Here is a 16,456-nt window from a genome sequence, read left to right on the forward strand (position 1 = left end):
AGCATGCTGTGTGGTGTTACAGGTAGAGAATACAGTGCGCTGTGTGGTGTTACAGGTAGAGAATACAGTGCTGTGTGGTGTTACAGGTAGAGAATACAGCGTACTGTGTGGTGTTACAGGTAGAGAATACAGCGTGCTGTGTGGTGTTACAGGTAGAGAATATAGCGTGCTGTGTGGTGTTACAGGTAGAGAATACAGCGCGCTGTGTGGTGTTACAGGTAGAGAATACAGCATGCTGTGTGGTGTTACAGGTAGAGAATACAGTGTGATGTGTGATGTTACAGGTAGAGAATACAGTGTGCTGTGTGGTGTTACAGGTAGAGAATACAGTGTGCTGTGTGGTGTTACAGGTAGAGAATACAGTGTGCTGTGTGGCGCTAGAGGTAGAGAATACAGTGTGCTGTGTGGTGTTACAGGTAGAGAATACAGTGTGCTGTGTGGTGTTACAGGTAGAGAATACAGTGTGCTGTGTGGCGCTAGAGGTAGAGAATACAGTGTGCTGTGTGGTGTTACAGGTAGAGAATACAGTGTGATGTGTGATGTTACAGGTAGAGAATACAGTGTGCTGTGTGGTGTTACAGGTAGAGAATACAGTGTGATGTGTGATGTTACAGGTAGAGAATACAGTGTGCTGTGTGGTGTTACAGGTAGAGAATACAGTGTGCTGTGTGGTGTTACAGGTAGAGAATACAGTGTGCTGTGTGGCGCTAGAGGTAGAGAATACAGTGTGCTGTGTGGTGTTACAGGTAGAGAATACAGTGTGCTGTGTGGTGTTACAGGTAGAGAATACAGTGTGCTGTGTGGCGCTAGAGGTAGAGAATACAGTGTGCTGTGTGGTGTTACAGGTAGAGAATACAGTGTGATGTGTGATGTTACAGGTAGAGAATACAGTGTGCTGTGTGGTGTTACAGGTAGAGAATACAGTGTGATGTGTGATGTTACAGGTAGAGAATACAGTGTGCTGTGTGGTGTTACAGGTAGAGAATACAGTGTGCTGTGTGGTGTTACAGGTAGAGAATACAGTGTGCTGTGTGGCGCTAGAGGTAGAGAATACAGTGTGCTGTGTGGTGTTACAGGTAGTAACTGTGTGCTATGTGGGTGGGACCACAATGAAATGATAAAGTACTGCAAATAATTCAGTAACACAATGAAACTGCAATGTGTGAACACAGCCTAGATGTTCTGCAACAGCTTTGGGTGGGGAATGGGCAGGGTTGAGGACTGTGATGAACAGCTGAGGGAAAGCATTACATTCTGGAACCTGTAGTACGGTGTAGAACTGCACAACCAGGAAGTACAGCCACACAATACAGAAATTGACATGATTACTTTTATCACATGTCCACATAATAAAGGAGATGAATCCTTATTCTAGTATAGTTGGAAGAAACACGCAAATCCTTACCCCTCCTAGTGGCCAAATCTGCATACAGTAATGCCGGAATATAGTATAGTTACAGCATAAAATGAACAGTCACTTATTCCATTTTATAGCAGTTCTGGGCTTATAAACCTTCAGCAATGCAATATATAGAAACCATAGCTTTATGAACGTATATGGGAGGTCCTCATCCAAGATAGATAGCAAGGGAAGGTGGTTAGCAGCCATTATAACAGGAAGTACCAGATGAGATTAGCGCACTACAGCAGCAAATTATTATAAGGAGTGGAGAGCCGTGAATAGTGGCGAGAAAGTCCTTCTGTGTTATTATACACAATTCACGGCATGAGTCTTAGTGACATAATATATCTAATAACATACCTGACAGTGGAGTCAGATGAGCCCGTAATAATAACGCGCTCATCATACTGAAGACACAGAACAGACCCTGTATGTCCCGTCAGCACTCGTTTACACTCCAATGTGTTCTTATCCCAAATCTAGGAGATTAAAATAGGCAAAATCAGGGTTCAGGTAGGTACAATAATCCTAAATTATAAAGAACACGACTGATTCAAACGCACCAAACAAAGGAGCAGCCCCTTGCCTTGAAGAAAGTTCTGCTCACAAGTGAAGCAGTCATTGATTTTATACACCTAGCAGGAGTAAGCAGTTTTGGCGAGATATATGATGATAGATGAACCTGGCTATCTTACATGTAACTCATCATAAAACAACAACTAATTCTTGATGGGGCTTCGTCGAATAACATTGTCCTGAGATACAAGCACAAACCATCATGAATGCATATAAAGGTCATAGACATTTTAAATCTCTGTTCATTCTGCGCTTAGGAGTCCAAGAGGTGGGCCGATTCAGTGACTGACAGCTAGGTAAGGCTGCATGCCTGCTTATCCAAAAAAAAACGTAGTAGAAAAGACCCGGCACTCACAAAGTAGATCTGCTAATTTATTATGGTGCAATGGGCATCAGGTACAATAAAGACACATTTTCGGCCAAGCATGGCCTTCATCAGCTTAGGTAGTCCTTATTGTACCTGATGCCTATTGCACCATAATAAATTAGCAGATCTATTTGATGAGTGCCAGATCTTCCATACTACGTTTTCTCATACTTACCACCTCTTGCACCACCGCTGTCGGAAGTGCTGTCCTCTCCACAGCCATCTGCTTATCCACAATAAGCAGATGTAAATGTATAAAAATCTAGTTACACCAAATCTTTTCTAACAAAACCATACATAAATCTGATCTGCTCTATAACATAATACTGACAGATTAGTCAGTATGTCTCTAAGTAGGATGAGACAGCCGACATTCGTTTGTGTGGCCTGGCTCTGTAAATGAGAACTGATCGCACGGATTGCCGCTCAACAGCTGGAGCGCATCGGACAATGTAAAAGGGCCCATAGTTACAACTCACTTTTTTCCATTAAAACTGTTAAAAACAATTCACCTTTATCGTGTTATCTCTCAGTCCGCTCACTATCTTCTGGTCGTCATACTGTAAACAATAGACTCCTTTGCTTGTCTCGCTCCGACAGTGAATTCTTTGTAAGCTATGTCGGCCACACCGCCAATTAGATTCTATTGTCTACAATAAAAATAAACATAAACAATAAAAAAATACAGATGTAACATAAGAACAAGGTCCAAAAAACAAAAGCGATCTGCTTATTAACACATACATTATACTAATCGGTTAGTTAGCCGTGTTCTAATTGGTTAGTCTTACATCATAAAACAATATGGTTGTGTTCTTCCTATTACCTTATACGTCTCAATCAACTCATTGCCTTGTATACGCACTCCTGATATTCCATGGGATGACTAATACCTTTGGTTTTGAAGCCAGAAACCAACTAAGAGCTTGGATGAGTCTTCCGAGCTATTGTTCTTTGGACTGCAATACAGCATTGTGTTAGCAGGGCTTACCTCAATGTCTTGGATAATTTTAGGATAAAGTGCTCTGTAGAAGGAATTTGGAGGCGTCTTTCCATCAGGCGGCTTGTTTTTAAATAGATACTGACCCCTAAAATGACAAGAAAAATAAGTTTTCACAGTGACAAAGAAAGAATAGACATGATATAGGATCCGTCCCTATTGGTCGGATGCTGTATAACCGAGAAAGCGATGCAGCTGGTCTCCAGTGCGATGCCAGGTGCCAAACTACACTGGAGCCCAATGTTCACACACAGCGCACTGCTCAGAGATGCTGTAAACACTAAAAACTTGCTTTAATCTTTTATAGTAATGAATAGCAACAGCTGCCCAGGGAAGATTTCCCCTTACAGGCCTTTGGCAACGTCCTGAATATCAGCCTTCACAGGAAATATTTAGGAAGGAGTTTTTACTTCCTTTGAATTTTTTTTTTTTACTACATTGATTTCTATTGAGTTATGGTACGTTTACACGGAGCGATTATTGTTCAAATTTTCACAATAACGATCGCATTTGAGCGATAATTGACTCGTGTAAACACAGTGGACGATCAAGCGACGTTCATTGTGATCTTTCAACGTGTTCTCAAATCGTCGTTGGTCGTTCGCTAAAAATTCGCAGATCGCTTAGTGTAAACAGTCTTTCACAGATGTACCCTACGTGTGAGATGGGCTTACGCGATCTTAAAAACGATCGCAATAACGGCTTTTCGAACAAATTTTCTAACGACTTATTCGTCTAAACGCTGATCGTTATATAAAAACCAAATAGTTGCTTTAAAATCGTTAAACGATCGATTGGGCAATTATCGCTTCATGTGAACGGACCATAAGGTTATTATGATCCATAGACGCATTGAAAAAGCTGTATAAGGGCTTCTTTATTGCAAGACAACTTGTTGTTAATAGTGACAAGATTTTGATGTAGACAGACATTAATATTATTAATGTCATTAATATGCCTATCCTTATCCAATTTGGGAATACAAATAATTTATTGTTTTAAAGGGGTTATCCAGCACTACAAAAATATGGCCACTTTTTCCCCTCTCTTGTCTCCAGTTCAGGTGTGGTTTGCAATTAAAGGGAACCTGTCACCCCCCGTGCCGGGGTGACAGGCTCCCGACCCCCCGTTAGAGACCCCTATACTTACCTCATCCCGCCGGGTCCCGCTTCTGGATTCGGTCGGGTCCCGGAGATCTCAGCCGCTGCAGCCCGGCGCGCGCGCTGACAGATGAGTCCAACGCTCATAGAGAATGACAGAGCGCTGGACTCTCCTGTCATTCTCTATGGGTGTTGGACTCAACTCTCAGCGCGCGCGCCAGGCTGCAGCGGCTGAGATCTCCGGGACCCGACCGAATCCAGAAGTGGGACCCGGCGGGATGAGGTAAGTATAGGGGTCTCTAACGGGGGGTCGGGAACCTGTCACCCCGGTACGGGGGGTGACAGGTTCCCTTTAAGCTCCGCTTACTTCAATGGAACTGAGTTTTAAACCTCATCTGATCTGGAGACAAGAGAGGGGGAAAAGTGGACATGTTTTTGTAGTGCTGGATAACCCCTTTTAACTCATTTGATGCTACCTATCGTGGAATCTAAGAGGTTACCAGGTTATAAGCAGGGTGGGGGAGAGGAAGGACAGAAATAAGAAATAATATCCCACTTATTTGTTTTCATAATATTGGCAACTTCTGCTTCTCATAAGCATGCTGGACGGAGTCATGGACACCTTGTTTCAGAGGAAGGTGTAGGTCCCAGAGGTGGGGTCAGTTAATCAGATATTTTTGGGATATTGGGATAAATAAAAAATATGTCATAAGTAAAATTTATAAATTCCCTTTATAGGGAATGTATAATCAGAAAATGATAGAATACAGGCAATCCTGTTCTCTTGCAGTTTTCATTGTGACCACTAAACCTAATCCTGAGACTTCCTGTACTGTTCAGATCACTTGTCAGCAGTGTCTTCCTTATCATCATTGATATAAGTACAGTGAAAGGTGACACTGGTATATCATCATCCACACTCGGGGGTCAGCCTCCCCATCCCAGGTCACAGAGCATGCCCTTAAAACGTTCCCATTCTAATGACCAATCTATTGTGTGTGTTCATGGGCTTGCTCTAAAGCATATCTCTAAATGCTGTTAAAAACAGCTCAGGTAAGATGGCTTTCCCAATAAATCATAAAAACTGAAATAAAACTATAAAACAGATAAAAAAAAAAATGTTTTTTACTCTAACAAGTAAAAAAAAAAATCTGGGTGATCAATTCTTTTTTTAAAATGAATGTCAGCTACAATTCATGTTCCAAACTGCTGACACTGTTAAATAGCTGTTAGGTTAAGGAGATTGTACCCTTTTGTATAACTGTCTAGGCTTCCAGAACACTAATTCCGCCTGCCTCAGTGTCTCTATGTGATGGCTTATGCATCTCCGCTTCCGTCGCTCTCTGCTCAAAGAATTGACATGTCAATTCTTTGAGCGGGTAGCGGTGGGAGCAGAGGCGCATGAGCCCTCCCATAGAGACACTGAGGCAGGCAGGATCCAACAGCAGGGGTCTATGCCCTGGAATCCCATCTGTTTTGCTCAGTGTGAACATACCCTAAAGGTGGCTAAAGGTACCTAAGTATTAATTAAAGTTTCACTATCATCATAGACATACAGTATGTCAGAGTTTTGATCATTTGGGGTCTGAGTGTTCAGACCCATACTGATTGGAGGAACGAGCCGGGAGAAGACTGCTCTAAGCGCATTCTCCCTCCTCTATGTCACGTGATCTGTCGGGCTCATAATGTACGGTGTAAGTCTATGGAGCTCGACTGATTGCACAGACGCAGAGCGGGGAAGCAGACTGTGCTGCAGCGTGATCCTCTCCCCGCTCGTTCTAGCAATCAGTCAGGGACTGAAGACTCAGACCTGGACCGATCAAAACTTTTGACATATCTCTATGACATTAAATGTAATGGATTCAGCAGCATTCGATTGGAGTAGAAGTCTTCAATAGAACTTTATTGCATATTCCACAAACGTATATAACCTATGTAATGATTAACATAACAATGACATAAAAAAGTATATATCTTTATTGTATAACAAAATATCAGAAAATTCTTATAATAAAATACCATACAATACAATATACATCACTGGGACTAACACAGACACACAGAAAGAAGAACAGGGACACCCAGCTGGTTGTGAGGGCTTAGTATCAAATATTGGCAATTAAAAGTGCCAAAAAAAATAATAATATTATTTTATAATAAAATATATATATATATATATATATATATATATATATATACACACACACACACACACACACACACACACACAGGTAAATATATATTATATTACACACACACACACACACACACACACACACACACACACACACAAAGGGTATGGGCCAAAGTGTATGCTTTCTTTATCTATTATTCTTATTATATGATGAACTGGTCAGAAACTTTGTCACCAAGATAAAGACATAAAATAAAAGCTACATGACTATAAGCAGCATCTAGCTGTAAAGCAAGGCTGCACTTTTGTCCTGAACAAACACCATATTAGTCCTGATTCCCTTGCAGCTAGTAATTTACGCCTGCCTTACAACTAGAAATACAGTTATATCTCGACAGATATCTAGCTGCCGCACAGATTGAAGATATGCTGCTGCTGATATAGTAAACTCATTTTACATAATCTCTTTACCCATATTAAAAGAACTAAATCTGTGACCCAAAGCCCTGATGATGAATAGGGTACATGTGTACAGAGTTTCTGCCATTACTTCCGCCAATATTAAACAAAAAATACAATATTCATTACAAAGTGAGGGAGTTTACATGGATTACTGCTCGCTGCTGAATTACTCTGTATAATTAGGACATCCCAATTCAGATTTAGTAAAACCATGTCTACCCTCAGAATTAGCTGATACTTTCTGAGGTATCATTATCATTTTTTTTGTCTATAAAATTTAAATATTTGTGCTACAAAAAACGCTCCCTCTTCCCAGGCTAAAAACAAGTCTATAAATCGATTGATTTTGGTTTGCAAAATGTCAACTAGTTAAAAAAATAGTTGCCTCTAGGGAAAGTACCCTTGTTGCTGCAAACTCCTGGCTATTGCCCATTGGGGAATGTACACACTAATTCACATTTCAACTAATATAGTTATACTTGTAGGACTGATCAAGTTTAAAGGGGTATTCCACGCAAACATAATTTTTTTTACATGTTGCTGCCCATGCGAGACAAAAAATTTATCTATTAGCTATTCAGTCTCCTTCCCCCAGTTCTCAGCTGATGCTTTCTGCTGAAGACACAAATCTTTGTAAGCTTTTCTCTCCTTTTTCTCTTCTCTGTCTCAGAAGGGAGGGGGAGGACATGGGAGGGGAGACAGAGTTGACAAGGAAGTGAGGGTTTTCAGCAGCTTCAGGGTGTAAGATCTGCAGCAGATAAATGACCCAATTCATGTAACAGAAACCTATTAAGGGTACGTTCACACCTACCGGATCCGCAGCGGATTTGACGGATTTGACGGTTAGTAGCGAAATCCACTGCAGATCCAGTACGGTGAATTTGAATGGGTCCCATACACGCAGCAGATCTGACCCGGCCCCTTTAACCCCCGCACCGCCGGCCGAAAGCCTGCCTGTCCGCAGCGCAGCAGCCCCATATCGCTCGCACCACCGGCTGACCCGAGCATACATTACCAGCTCAGCGCTGCGGCTGTGTGAAGCTCCCGGCTCTCCTCGCCCCTATTCAGCCAATCAGTGCAAGACAGCCCTGATTGGCTGAAGAGGAGCGAGGGGAGCCGGCGGCGCGGGCGGATAGGGGGCCGGGGCTGTGGGCAGGCAGGCTTTCAGCCCGCGGGAGGGGGGGGCGGTTTGGGGGGGGGTTAAAGGGGCCCGGGTCCCATACACGTAGCGGATCTGCTGCGTGTATGGGACCCATTCAAATTCACAGTACTGGATCTGCAGCGGATTACGCTGCTAACTCGCAGCGTCAAATCCGCTGCGGATCCGGTAGGTGTGAACATACCCTTAGGGTATAAACCCACACACCGTATAAGCAGCGTATTTACTGCTGCGATACGCAGCAAATACGCAGCAAACACGCAGCAGATTATATCTAAATAACTGAACACAGCATCAAATCTGTACCAACAAATCTGCTGCGTATTTGCTGCGTATCTGCTGTGTATACGGTGTGTGGGTTTGTACCCTAAAGCTTGAAATCTATTACAAACAAGCTTAGATTATGGGTAGGGATTGAACATGGTTAAATTTTCCTTAACCGGAATTCCCCTTTAATGACTAGAGTTGTGAAACCCAGCTCTGTTCAGACATCACACAGAATCATGAAGGGACCTACAGACATTTTTAAATGGCCATGGACATGGTCTTTTCAGGAAACACATCATCCATTAACATTAGAAGGGAGTTTAAATAAACTGTATAACGACTTTATGCGTTCCATATTTTACGTTCCTTTTCCTGAAGTGGCTCTCGCTTGAAAAATAGGGAACATTATTGAGTTAGAAACTCACAAAAGATGGCTTAATGCAAATTTTCTCATTCATATTTACAGAGGCTATTCTAAAAAGCTGACTGCTTTGTGGTTCCAGGAGACAGGTAATAGGGCTCGGTGGGCTCATAGAACAGAGAAGAAACAGTTTAACTCTGGCAGATTCAGGAACACTTATTCTCTGTTCTAAAAAGAACATGTTAATACTCCTCGAGGACATTAATATTCTGAGGGAATGCATTTATAAAGGTAAAATATGGGATATGGTAACTAGCAGTACAAAGGATACACAGGACCATCTCATCTGTTACGTGCAAACGTTGTTCCATGTGCACACCGCTGCATTTCTACAGAGGAACGTGGCATGGAAAGACATGGGGTTACTTGGGCTGATCTTGTGGACTGAATCATTGGAAAAGTTCCATGTGTAGTAATAAAGGGGTCATCCGGGGGTGCGTGTATTTTTAGGTAGACAGTGTTAATATAAAGATAAAAAAAAAAGAGTTACTACCCTCCAGGTTTAACACTCACTGGGTCCTCACCTTTTTATAAAGTCAAATTGTATACCTCGGGGCAACCCCTTGACCCTCTCCTGACCTGGCAAATTTCAATCTTTCCCTCATGTTTTCTGATTTCTTACTTTCTAAGGCCCCTTTCACACCTCAGTAATCCTGTCTGTAATTGCGGACCCGCCACTATGTATTTGTATCACTGTGTATTTTTCACTTTTCATGCCATTTTTTGATTTTTTGTGACTAAAAATCATAAATTTGGGCTTTTTTTTCCTTTTCCTTTTACAGTGTTGAGTATTAGCTTCTATGCATATCCATGTGTTTTCATGGAGGCAGACAAGGTGATCCTGTATCAGATTTTTACATCCAGTGGCTTAATGCTTACCATCCTCTCCTCTCTGCCAGTCCTCTCCACAAGGAGTCTGTTCGGACCATTCTTTCGATAAGTTTTTTCCATAACATACCATCTGATGTGACTCGGTACCACTCTTTACATACTAGTTCTGCAGAGCACAACGACCGGGCATCCAAGTAGGACAAGATATTTTCTGCTATGTGATCCAGGCCACGAGCTGCAAGTACAAGGGGACGACATGAAATATAAGCAGACCATCACACACAGAGCAGATATTTCATGATAAGAATACTATGGAGGTCTGAGGTCAACTACTCAGATAGGTTTACAGCTTATCTATATTTTTTGCACATTGCCTGCTCAGTGTCTCTATACAGATAGAAAAAAAATTTCACTTATACAATTTTAAAAAAATCTTTCCTGATAAGTGTATTTTCCAGGGAGCAAAAGCGGCGGAATTCCGTGGCCTGCCTCAATGTCACCGTTTTTTTATGGGAGAGCTCGCATGCCTCCGCTCCTGCCGCACTCTGCGCAAAGAATTGACACGCCAATTCTTTGAGCAGAGAGTGAAGGAAGCGGAGGCACGCAGGCCCTTCCATAGAAACACTGTGTGACACTGAGACAGGCGGGATTCCGCGGTGGAGAGATCTGCCGCTTTTGAGCTGATGACATAAAACGTTACAAAAATGACCATTTTTGGCATGATGGGTAAGGTTTGCCAGAGTGAATATACTCTTTGTGGGCAGTCCTTTGTTCCGGTTGGTAGATATGGTCTCCGCTATGATGTCCATATATCTTGCTTATTATCCTAGGATCTACAACCTAATAAGATAACAGTCAGTGATTCTTAATGTCAAAATTATTGAGCTACTCAAAGCCTATTATGTAAACTAGTGGAACATTCAAAGGGCTTTCTTAAATACTTTTACTGATGGTCTTATCCTCAGGATCGGTGGTGTCCAACACCCTATAACCTTGCAGATCAGCTGTTTTCCCAAGCGATGCCCACATATACAAAGAATAGAGTGGGGAGGAGACAACACTGTACACTTTGTAGTGGCCGTGCTGTGTAACTGCAGCTCAGCTCCCATTTCATTCAATGCAGTAACCCAACATGGCCATTACACAGTGTACTGAGCAGTCTGCTTCTTCTATATGGGCTCGCTACAGACTAGAAAAGAGGCAGGGGTGACAGAGCAGATATTAAGAAATAAAAAAGTAGGCAACAAGGTTTCCCTGATCCGTCATCACTATATTAAGAAAAGGAAAATATTGGTCTGAATAGAATAACAAATTTTATTAGCAATGAAGTTTTTTTTTCACTGCTTTTTCATCCAAGAAAATATCTTCTAAATGTATAGTTCAGACAGATACCAAGATCCTTAACTATCCAGACGTCCATCTGATGAGAATGCTCTTGGTACGCTACACTTAAGACCCGTCCTGCCTTACAGGATGATTAAACCCAATTTTATCTTCATCAATATACAAAAAGTGGCATTAAAAACAGCGGAGAAGCTTAAGAGGCTGATTAATGCCTTTGCCTCTGTAATAGCGGATTTATATCTGCATACAGTAAGGGCGGTTTATATACTCTTTAGAATAGACAGTCATAGCTATTAAAATTCTTAACCACCCACTCAAGCCTAATCTTCACGGCCAAACCTCCAAGGAACAGACGTCTATAAACCAAGATTGTTGCACTCATAACCTCTTCCTGCGTCTTCTCGGAGAAAAGGGAGCGGGAGATGAAATAAATAAGATCTGTCGGGAGGTTATTTCTGTACATGTCACATTTTAGTAGCATGATCAGTATATTATGAGTTTCCTTAGAAAGGAGGTAGAAGCAGCTACGATAAAACTTCCCTTCTCCTCCCTGTGCTGGGTTGTTAACTATTCGCATACAACACATGCGGCTGGGGGTCACATGTAGAAGCAGGCACAGTCCATCAGGTGACTCTCATAATGGTCGTGGAATCCCATGCAAACTTCTCAGTGAATCAATTTCAACTCTTCAAATTGGAAACTCACTCAAACAAATTATTCTGCTACGGCCATGCTTGAATTTTTTTTTTTATGCTTGTAAGTTCTGCTGTATATAAACTAATTCCAAGTTATCAGTCTTAATGCATGAAAAGATGCAATGTTAGGCTGGGTTCACACTGTGTTTTTTTGCAATCCGTTCAACGTATCCGTTTCTAATTGGTTACTTTTAACGGACAAAAAAAACAAACAAACATAGTCAACACTACTTTTGTGTCTGTTTAAAAAAAAACGCATCAGTTTCTATCCGCTTTTTTTATAATGGAAGTCAATGGAAAAACGGATCCAAACAGATGACACACAACTGCATCTGTTCCCCCCCCCCCCATAAAAAGTATACGATGAACAGATTACAAAACGCAGTGTAAACCCAGCCTTATTTGTATTTAACAGTGTATACATCTAAATTATTGGATGCTAAGAGTCATGAGTGTGTGTGTGTGTGTGTGTGTGTGAGACTTACGTAGGTATAGTATGTAACTTATGTAGGTATAGTATGTAAGAGATACTAAATATTCATACCCATTGTAATATCAAGACTGTAATGATCAGCACTTGACATCCACGCTGTATTTCTGCTATGTGTGGCTGTATCCTATATACTATCTATCTAAAAAGCTATAGTGGCACAGTAAATAAAAACCTGCTATATATTAGAATTTTAGTGTGAACATCCCAGTACACCCAGGTTAAGCGTTTAGACGTCATTCAGATTGGAGCATTTCTCTTCCCGACAGCAGAACCTCTTGAATAACACTGCTTGTTTCAATTAATCAACTACATCATAAAACATATGATTGACACGGCTGCATCCCAAGAGGTTCTGGGCAGCTGAAAAGCTTTATTGCATCTGTTTTTGTAGCGGACAAGTGGCCTTCCCCAGGGGCTTAAATCATTAAATCTCACCAGCCCGGAGGGACAACTGGCCCCCAGCCACCCAACCCAGCTGACATCCGACTGTGCATATAAACGCCATTAAAACTTAATATCTCAGTGTGAGACTCTGAATCTGTGAGGACAGGCCTGCTTTGGTTTAACCATCTGCTGGCCAGAAACAAAGCCATTGCTTTACATGTGTTGGTACATTTGACAGAGGCAAAGGAAATTTACGTAATTTAATCAGCTGTAGTAAAAGCAGGCGCCATGTGATCGGAGTGACCTTTTACTTGCCATAAAAACCTAGTGGAAATATGGCTGTTAGCAGTTAATCGGATATTATACCTTGACTACTAGTCACCAATAATAAGGGAGACTGGGAAGAAAAGATGGGTAAGAGCCATTCCATTCTGTACAGAGGAGAAAATCCATATAGTGGCCATGTCCATGATAGATTGGGATAGAAATTGCAGCATCACTATATTGGGGAATCCCCGCCAAAAAAACACCCAGGTAAAATACAATGGGGCAGAATTACTATTGCAAATGCACCAGAATTTTGGCGCAATCTAAGCAAGGAAACAAACAAAAAAAACACATATTGCATATAATGTGATGTAGATACGGTATATTCTAATATTACGCATCCATACACATCAGAGAGATGTCTCATATGTATGAGGTGTAATAGACACAGAGGGAGGGCACCACAGACAATAATGAAAAAGAGAGGGGTGCTACAGTACTAAATATGAAGCTATAAATGTCAAAGAAAGAGAAAGTACTGAAACAGCACACCCAATGCAGTATATCAAAGAATCAAATTTATTAAAGTACAGAACAAACAATAAAAACATTTAAAAACAGATACATTTAGTGCATGCCATGATAAGTAACACTAAAGTTCTATGTCCACTAAACCGCAGCCAGTAGACTGCCCAACTCCCACAGTAAAGGAGAAGAAAAAGGATAATCAATTGCTGTATGTAGAGTGCAGACAGTGCAGAATAAGGTTCATAAATGCATAATGAACTGCCACCTTCCCCTATAAACAGACAGGCTGAAGTACAGACAAATGCCAGCCCCACTCCAGAGGGGACTAAAAATATATACAACCTGTACCGCAGCCAATGCCGAGTGGACAAGAGAGAGGAATGCCCAACGCTGACGAAGTCGCATTGTCGGCATTGGCTGCGGTACAGGTTGTATATATTTTTAGTCCCCTCTGGAGTGGGGCTGGCATTTGTTTGTACTTCAGCCTGTCTGTTTATAGGGGAAGGTGGCAGTTCATTATGCATTTATGAACCTTATTCTGCACTGTCTGCACTTTGCCTCTACATACAGCAATTGATTATCCTTTTTCTTCTCCTTTACTGTGGGAGTTGGGCAGTCTACTGGCTGCGGTTTAGTGGACATAGAACTTTAGTGTTACTTATCATGGCATGCACTAAATGTATCTGTTTTTAAATGTTTTTATTGTTTGTTCTGTACTTTAATAAATTTGATTCTTTGATATACTGCATTGGGTGTGCTGTTTCAGTACTTTCTCTTTCTTTGACATTTATAGCTTCATATGTATGAGGGACTTTCATCTGCCTCAACCGATGATGCTAGTGGAGAGGAGGATTGGACATGTTGAATTTTAGCCGTTCAATCCTTTTTTGTTCTAAGGGAGATAAGCTGCCACCAGATTTATGTGGCAGAAGCTTACCCCTCTTCTCTATATAGAACAAATAAACATTCTCCTGAGCTGAGTATCAACATGTATAAGAGGATCCGGAGCAATAGCTGACAACTATAAAAATTGTATGGACATTTCAAAGATTAACTGTAGTCAACCCCCCAAAAATGAGATGCTACTATCATGAAATAGCTTAGCTGGGGTCCTTATGTCATTATTTTGGGCCCCGCACTGAATGCTCCAGCTGCTACTTCAAAGTCGGAGAGCCAGCCAGATCATCAGCCAATCATTGACTGAAGGCGGACTCATCTCAGCACTGACAACCAATCACCGCCATCAGGGGGAGTGTGGTAGGTGAAAATAGGCTGTTTATTATTTTCTATACAACACCTGCACTATTTAAAAAATATAAATTGCCCAGAATACCCCTTTAGGGCCCTATTACACTGAATCAGCCTGACTATCGCTCCATGTAATAGAGACAGCAATCAGCTGATGACAACCATTATCAGCTAATCATGTCTTTTGGTCCTAACCTAAAATCATTGGCCTCTGACTATTACACATAGCGATGTGTAGCCGAAAATATTAAACTGTATATAAACTTCCCTGCAGTTCCTGGTCTTGTGCCCTCTGCTCCCTTCCCGGAGCCACCGCTGTAGCTTTAGAGCGGGTCTCTGAACTGACAGGCCGCTCAGCCAAACACTGGCCTTGGGGTCCAGTCTCAGCCAGTGATCAGCTGAGCGACTTGTCAGTTCAGAGACCCGCTCTAAAGCTACAGCGGCGGCTCCAGGAAGCGAGCAGAAAGTAGAACAACACTAGGACTGTGGAGAGGTAATGTATAAAGTATAAAGGTGATATCCAGCGAAAATCTTTTAAATCAACTTGTTTTAGAAAGTTATATACATAGTTATTATATATAGTTATAATGATTATAATTTGCAAATCCTCCCATACTTATCCGCTGCTGAATGTCCTGCAGGAAATGTTTTATTTTCAGTCTGACACAGTGCTCTCTGCTGACATCTCTGGCCGAGACAGGAACTGTCCAGAGCAGGAGAGGTTTTCTATGGGAACTTGCTGCTGCTCTGGACAGAGGTGTCAGCAGAGAGCACTGTGCCAAACTTAAAAGAAAACAACTAGAGATGAGCGAACCTCGAGCATGCTGGAGTCCATCCGAAACCGAACGTTTGGCATTTGACTAGCGGTGGCTGCTGAACTTGGATAAAGCCCTAAGGCTATGTGAAAAACATGGATATAGTCATTGGCTGTATCCATGTTTTCTAGACAACCTTAGAGCTTTATCCAAGTTCAGCAGCCCCAGCTAGTCAAATACCGAACGTTCGGGTTCGCTCATCTCTAAAAACAACATTTCTAGCAAGACATACAGCAGCTGATAAGTATGGGAGGATTTGAGAATTTTAAATAGAAGTAAATTACAAATCTATATAACTTTCTGAAACCTGTTGATTCGACAGAAAAATATTTTAGCTGGATAACCCCTTTAAAGGGATAATCCGGGCTAGGGGTATTTTTAGTGTATGGCCAGGGAGGGGGTGGATATAGACGCCGCTGTCCACTTACCTGCCCTGTTCCAGCGCCAGGTCCCGGATTGCGCCGCCCCGTTTTTCCGCTGCCACTACATGGTCTGAGATGCGGCTTAAGACGTGGTGACTCAAGGCAGCTCAGCCATTCAGCGGCCGAGGCGGGACCCGGCGCTGGATTCGGGGAGGTAAGTGGACGGTGGCGTCTATATCCACCCCCTCCCCGGCCATACACTAAAAACCCCCCTAGCCCGGAGTAAACCTTTAAGGGCAAGAGCTGTATGGATATCGCTAATGTGTAATAAGCTCTATCAGATCGGCGCTTGCTTACAGGAGGCATCGTGCCCTTAATCTACCTTGGTGCACACAAACCAGATAATATAACCCTCTACAAACCAGTATTGGCCTACTGTGCTGGCCAAGTGGCCTTGTATCCAGGGCCGTTTTAATACATGGGTGGGCCCAGTGCACAGCCCTCAAGAGTGCCCCCCCCCCCAACCCAACCCAGCGTTATCAGAATCGGAGCTCCACACACAGTATAATGCCCTGAAAATGACCCAACACTGTATTAAGAG

The 16,456-nt window shown here is 42.2% G+C and overlaps 1 protein-coding gene across 2 annotated transcripts in view; it reads right to left on the minus strand.

Annotated features, from left to right (window-relative positions):
- The window catches only part of BTRC (beta-transducin repeat containing E3 ubiquitin protein ligase), a 183,258-nt gene that overhangs the window by 32,784 nt on the left and 134,018 nt on the right, over positions 1 to 16,456 (minus strand). For both annotated transcript variants that reach the window (XM_069980182.1, XM_069980183.1), the window contains 4 exons: positions 9,768 to 9,954; positions 3,337 to 3,433; positions 2,858 to 2,995; positions 1,763 to 1,881 (listed from right to left, as the gene is read on the minus strand). In XM_069980182.1, the coding sequence (XP_069836283.1) occupies positions 1,763 to 1,881; positions 2,858 to 2,995; positions 3,337 to 3,433; positions 9,768 to 9,954 (541 nt within the window). The remainder of the gene's footprint in view (positions 1 to 1,762; positions 1,882 to 2,857; positions 2,996 to 3,336; positions 3,434 to 9,767; positions 9,955 to 16,456) is intronic.

The sequence above is a fragment of the Dendropsophus ebraccatus genome, chromosome 8, assembly GCF_027789765.1.
Source record: "Dendropsophus ebraccatus isolate aDenEbr1 chromosome 8, aDenEbr1.pat, whole genome shotgun sequence".
NCBI lineage: Eukaryota > Metazoa > Chordata > Amphibia > Anura > Hylidae > Dendropsophus > Dendropsophus ebraccatus.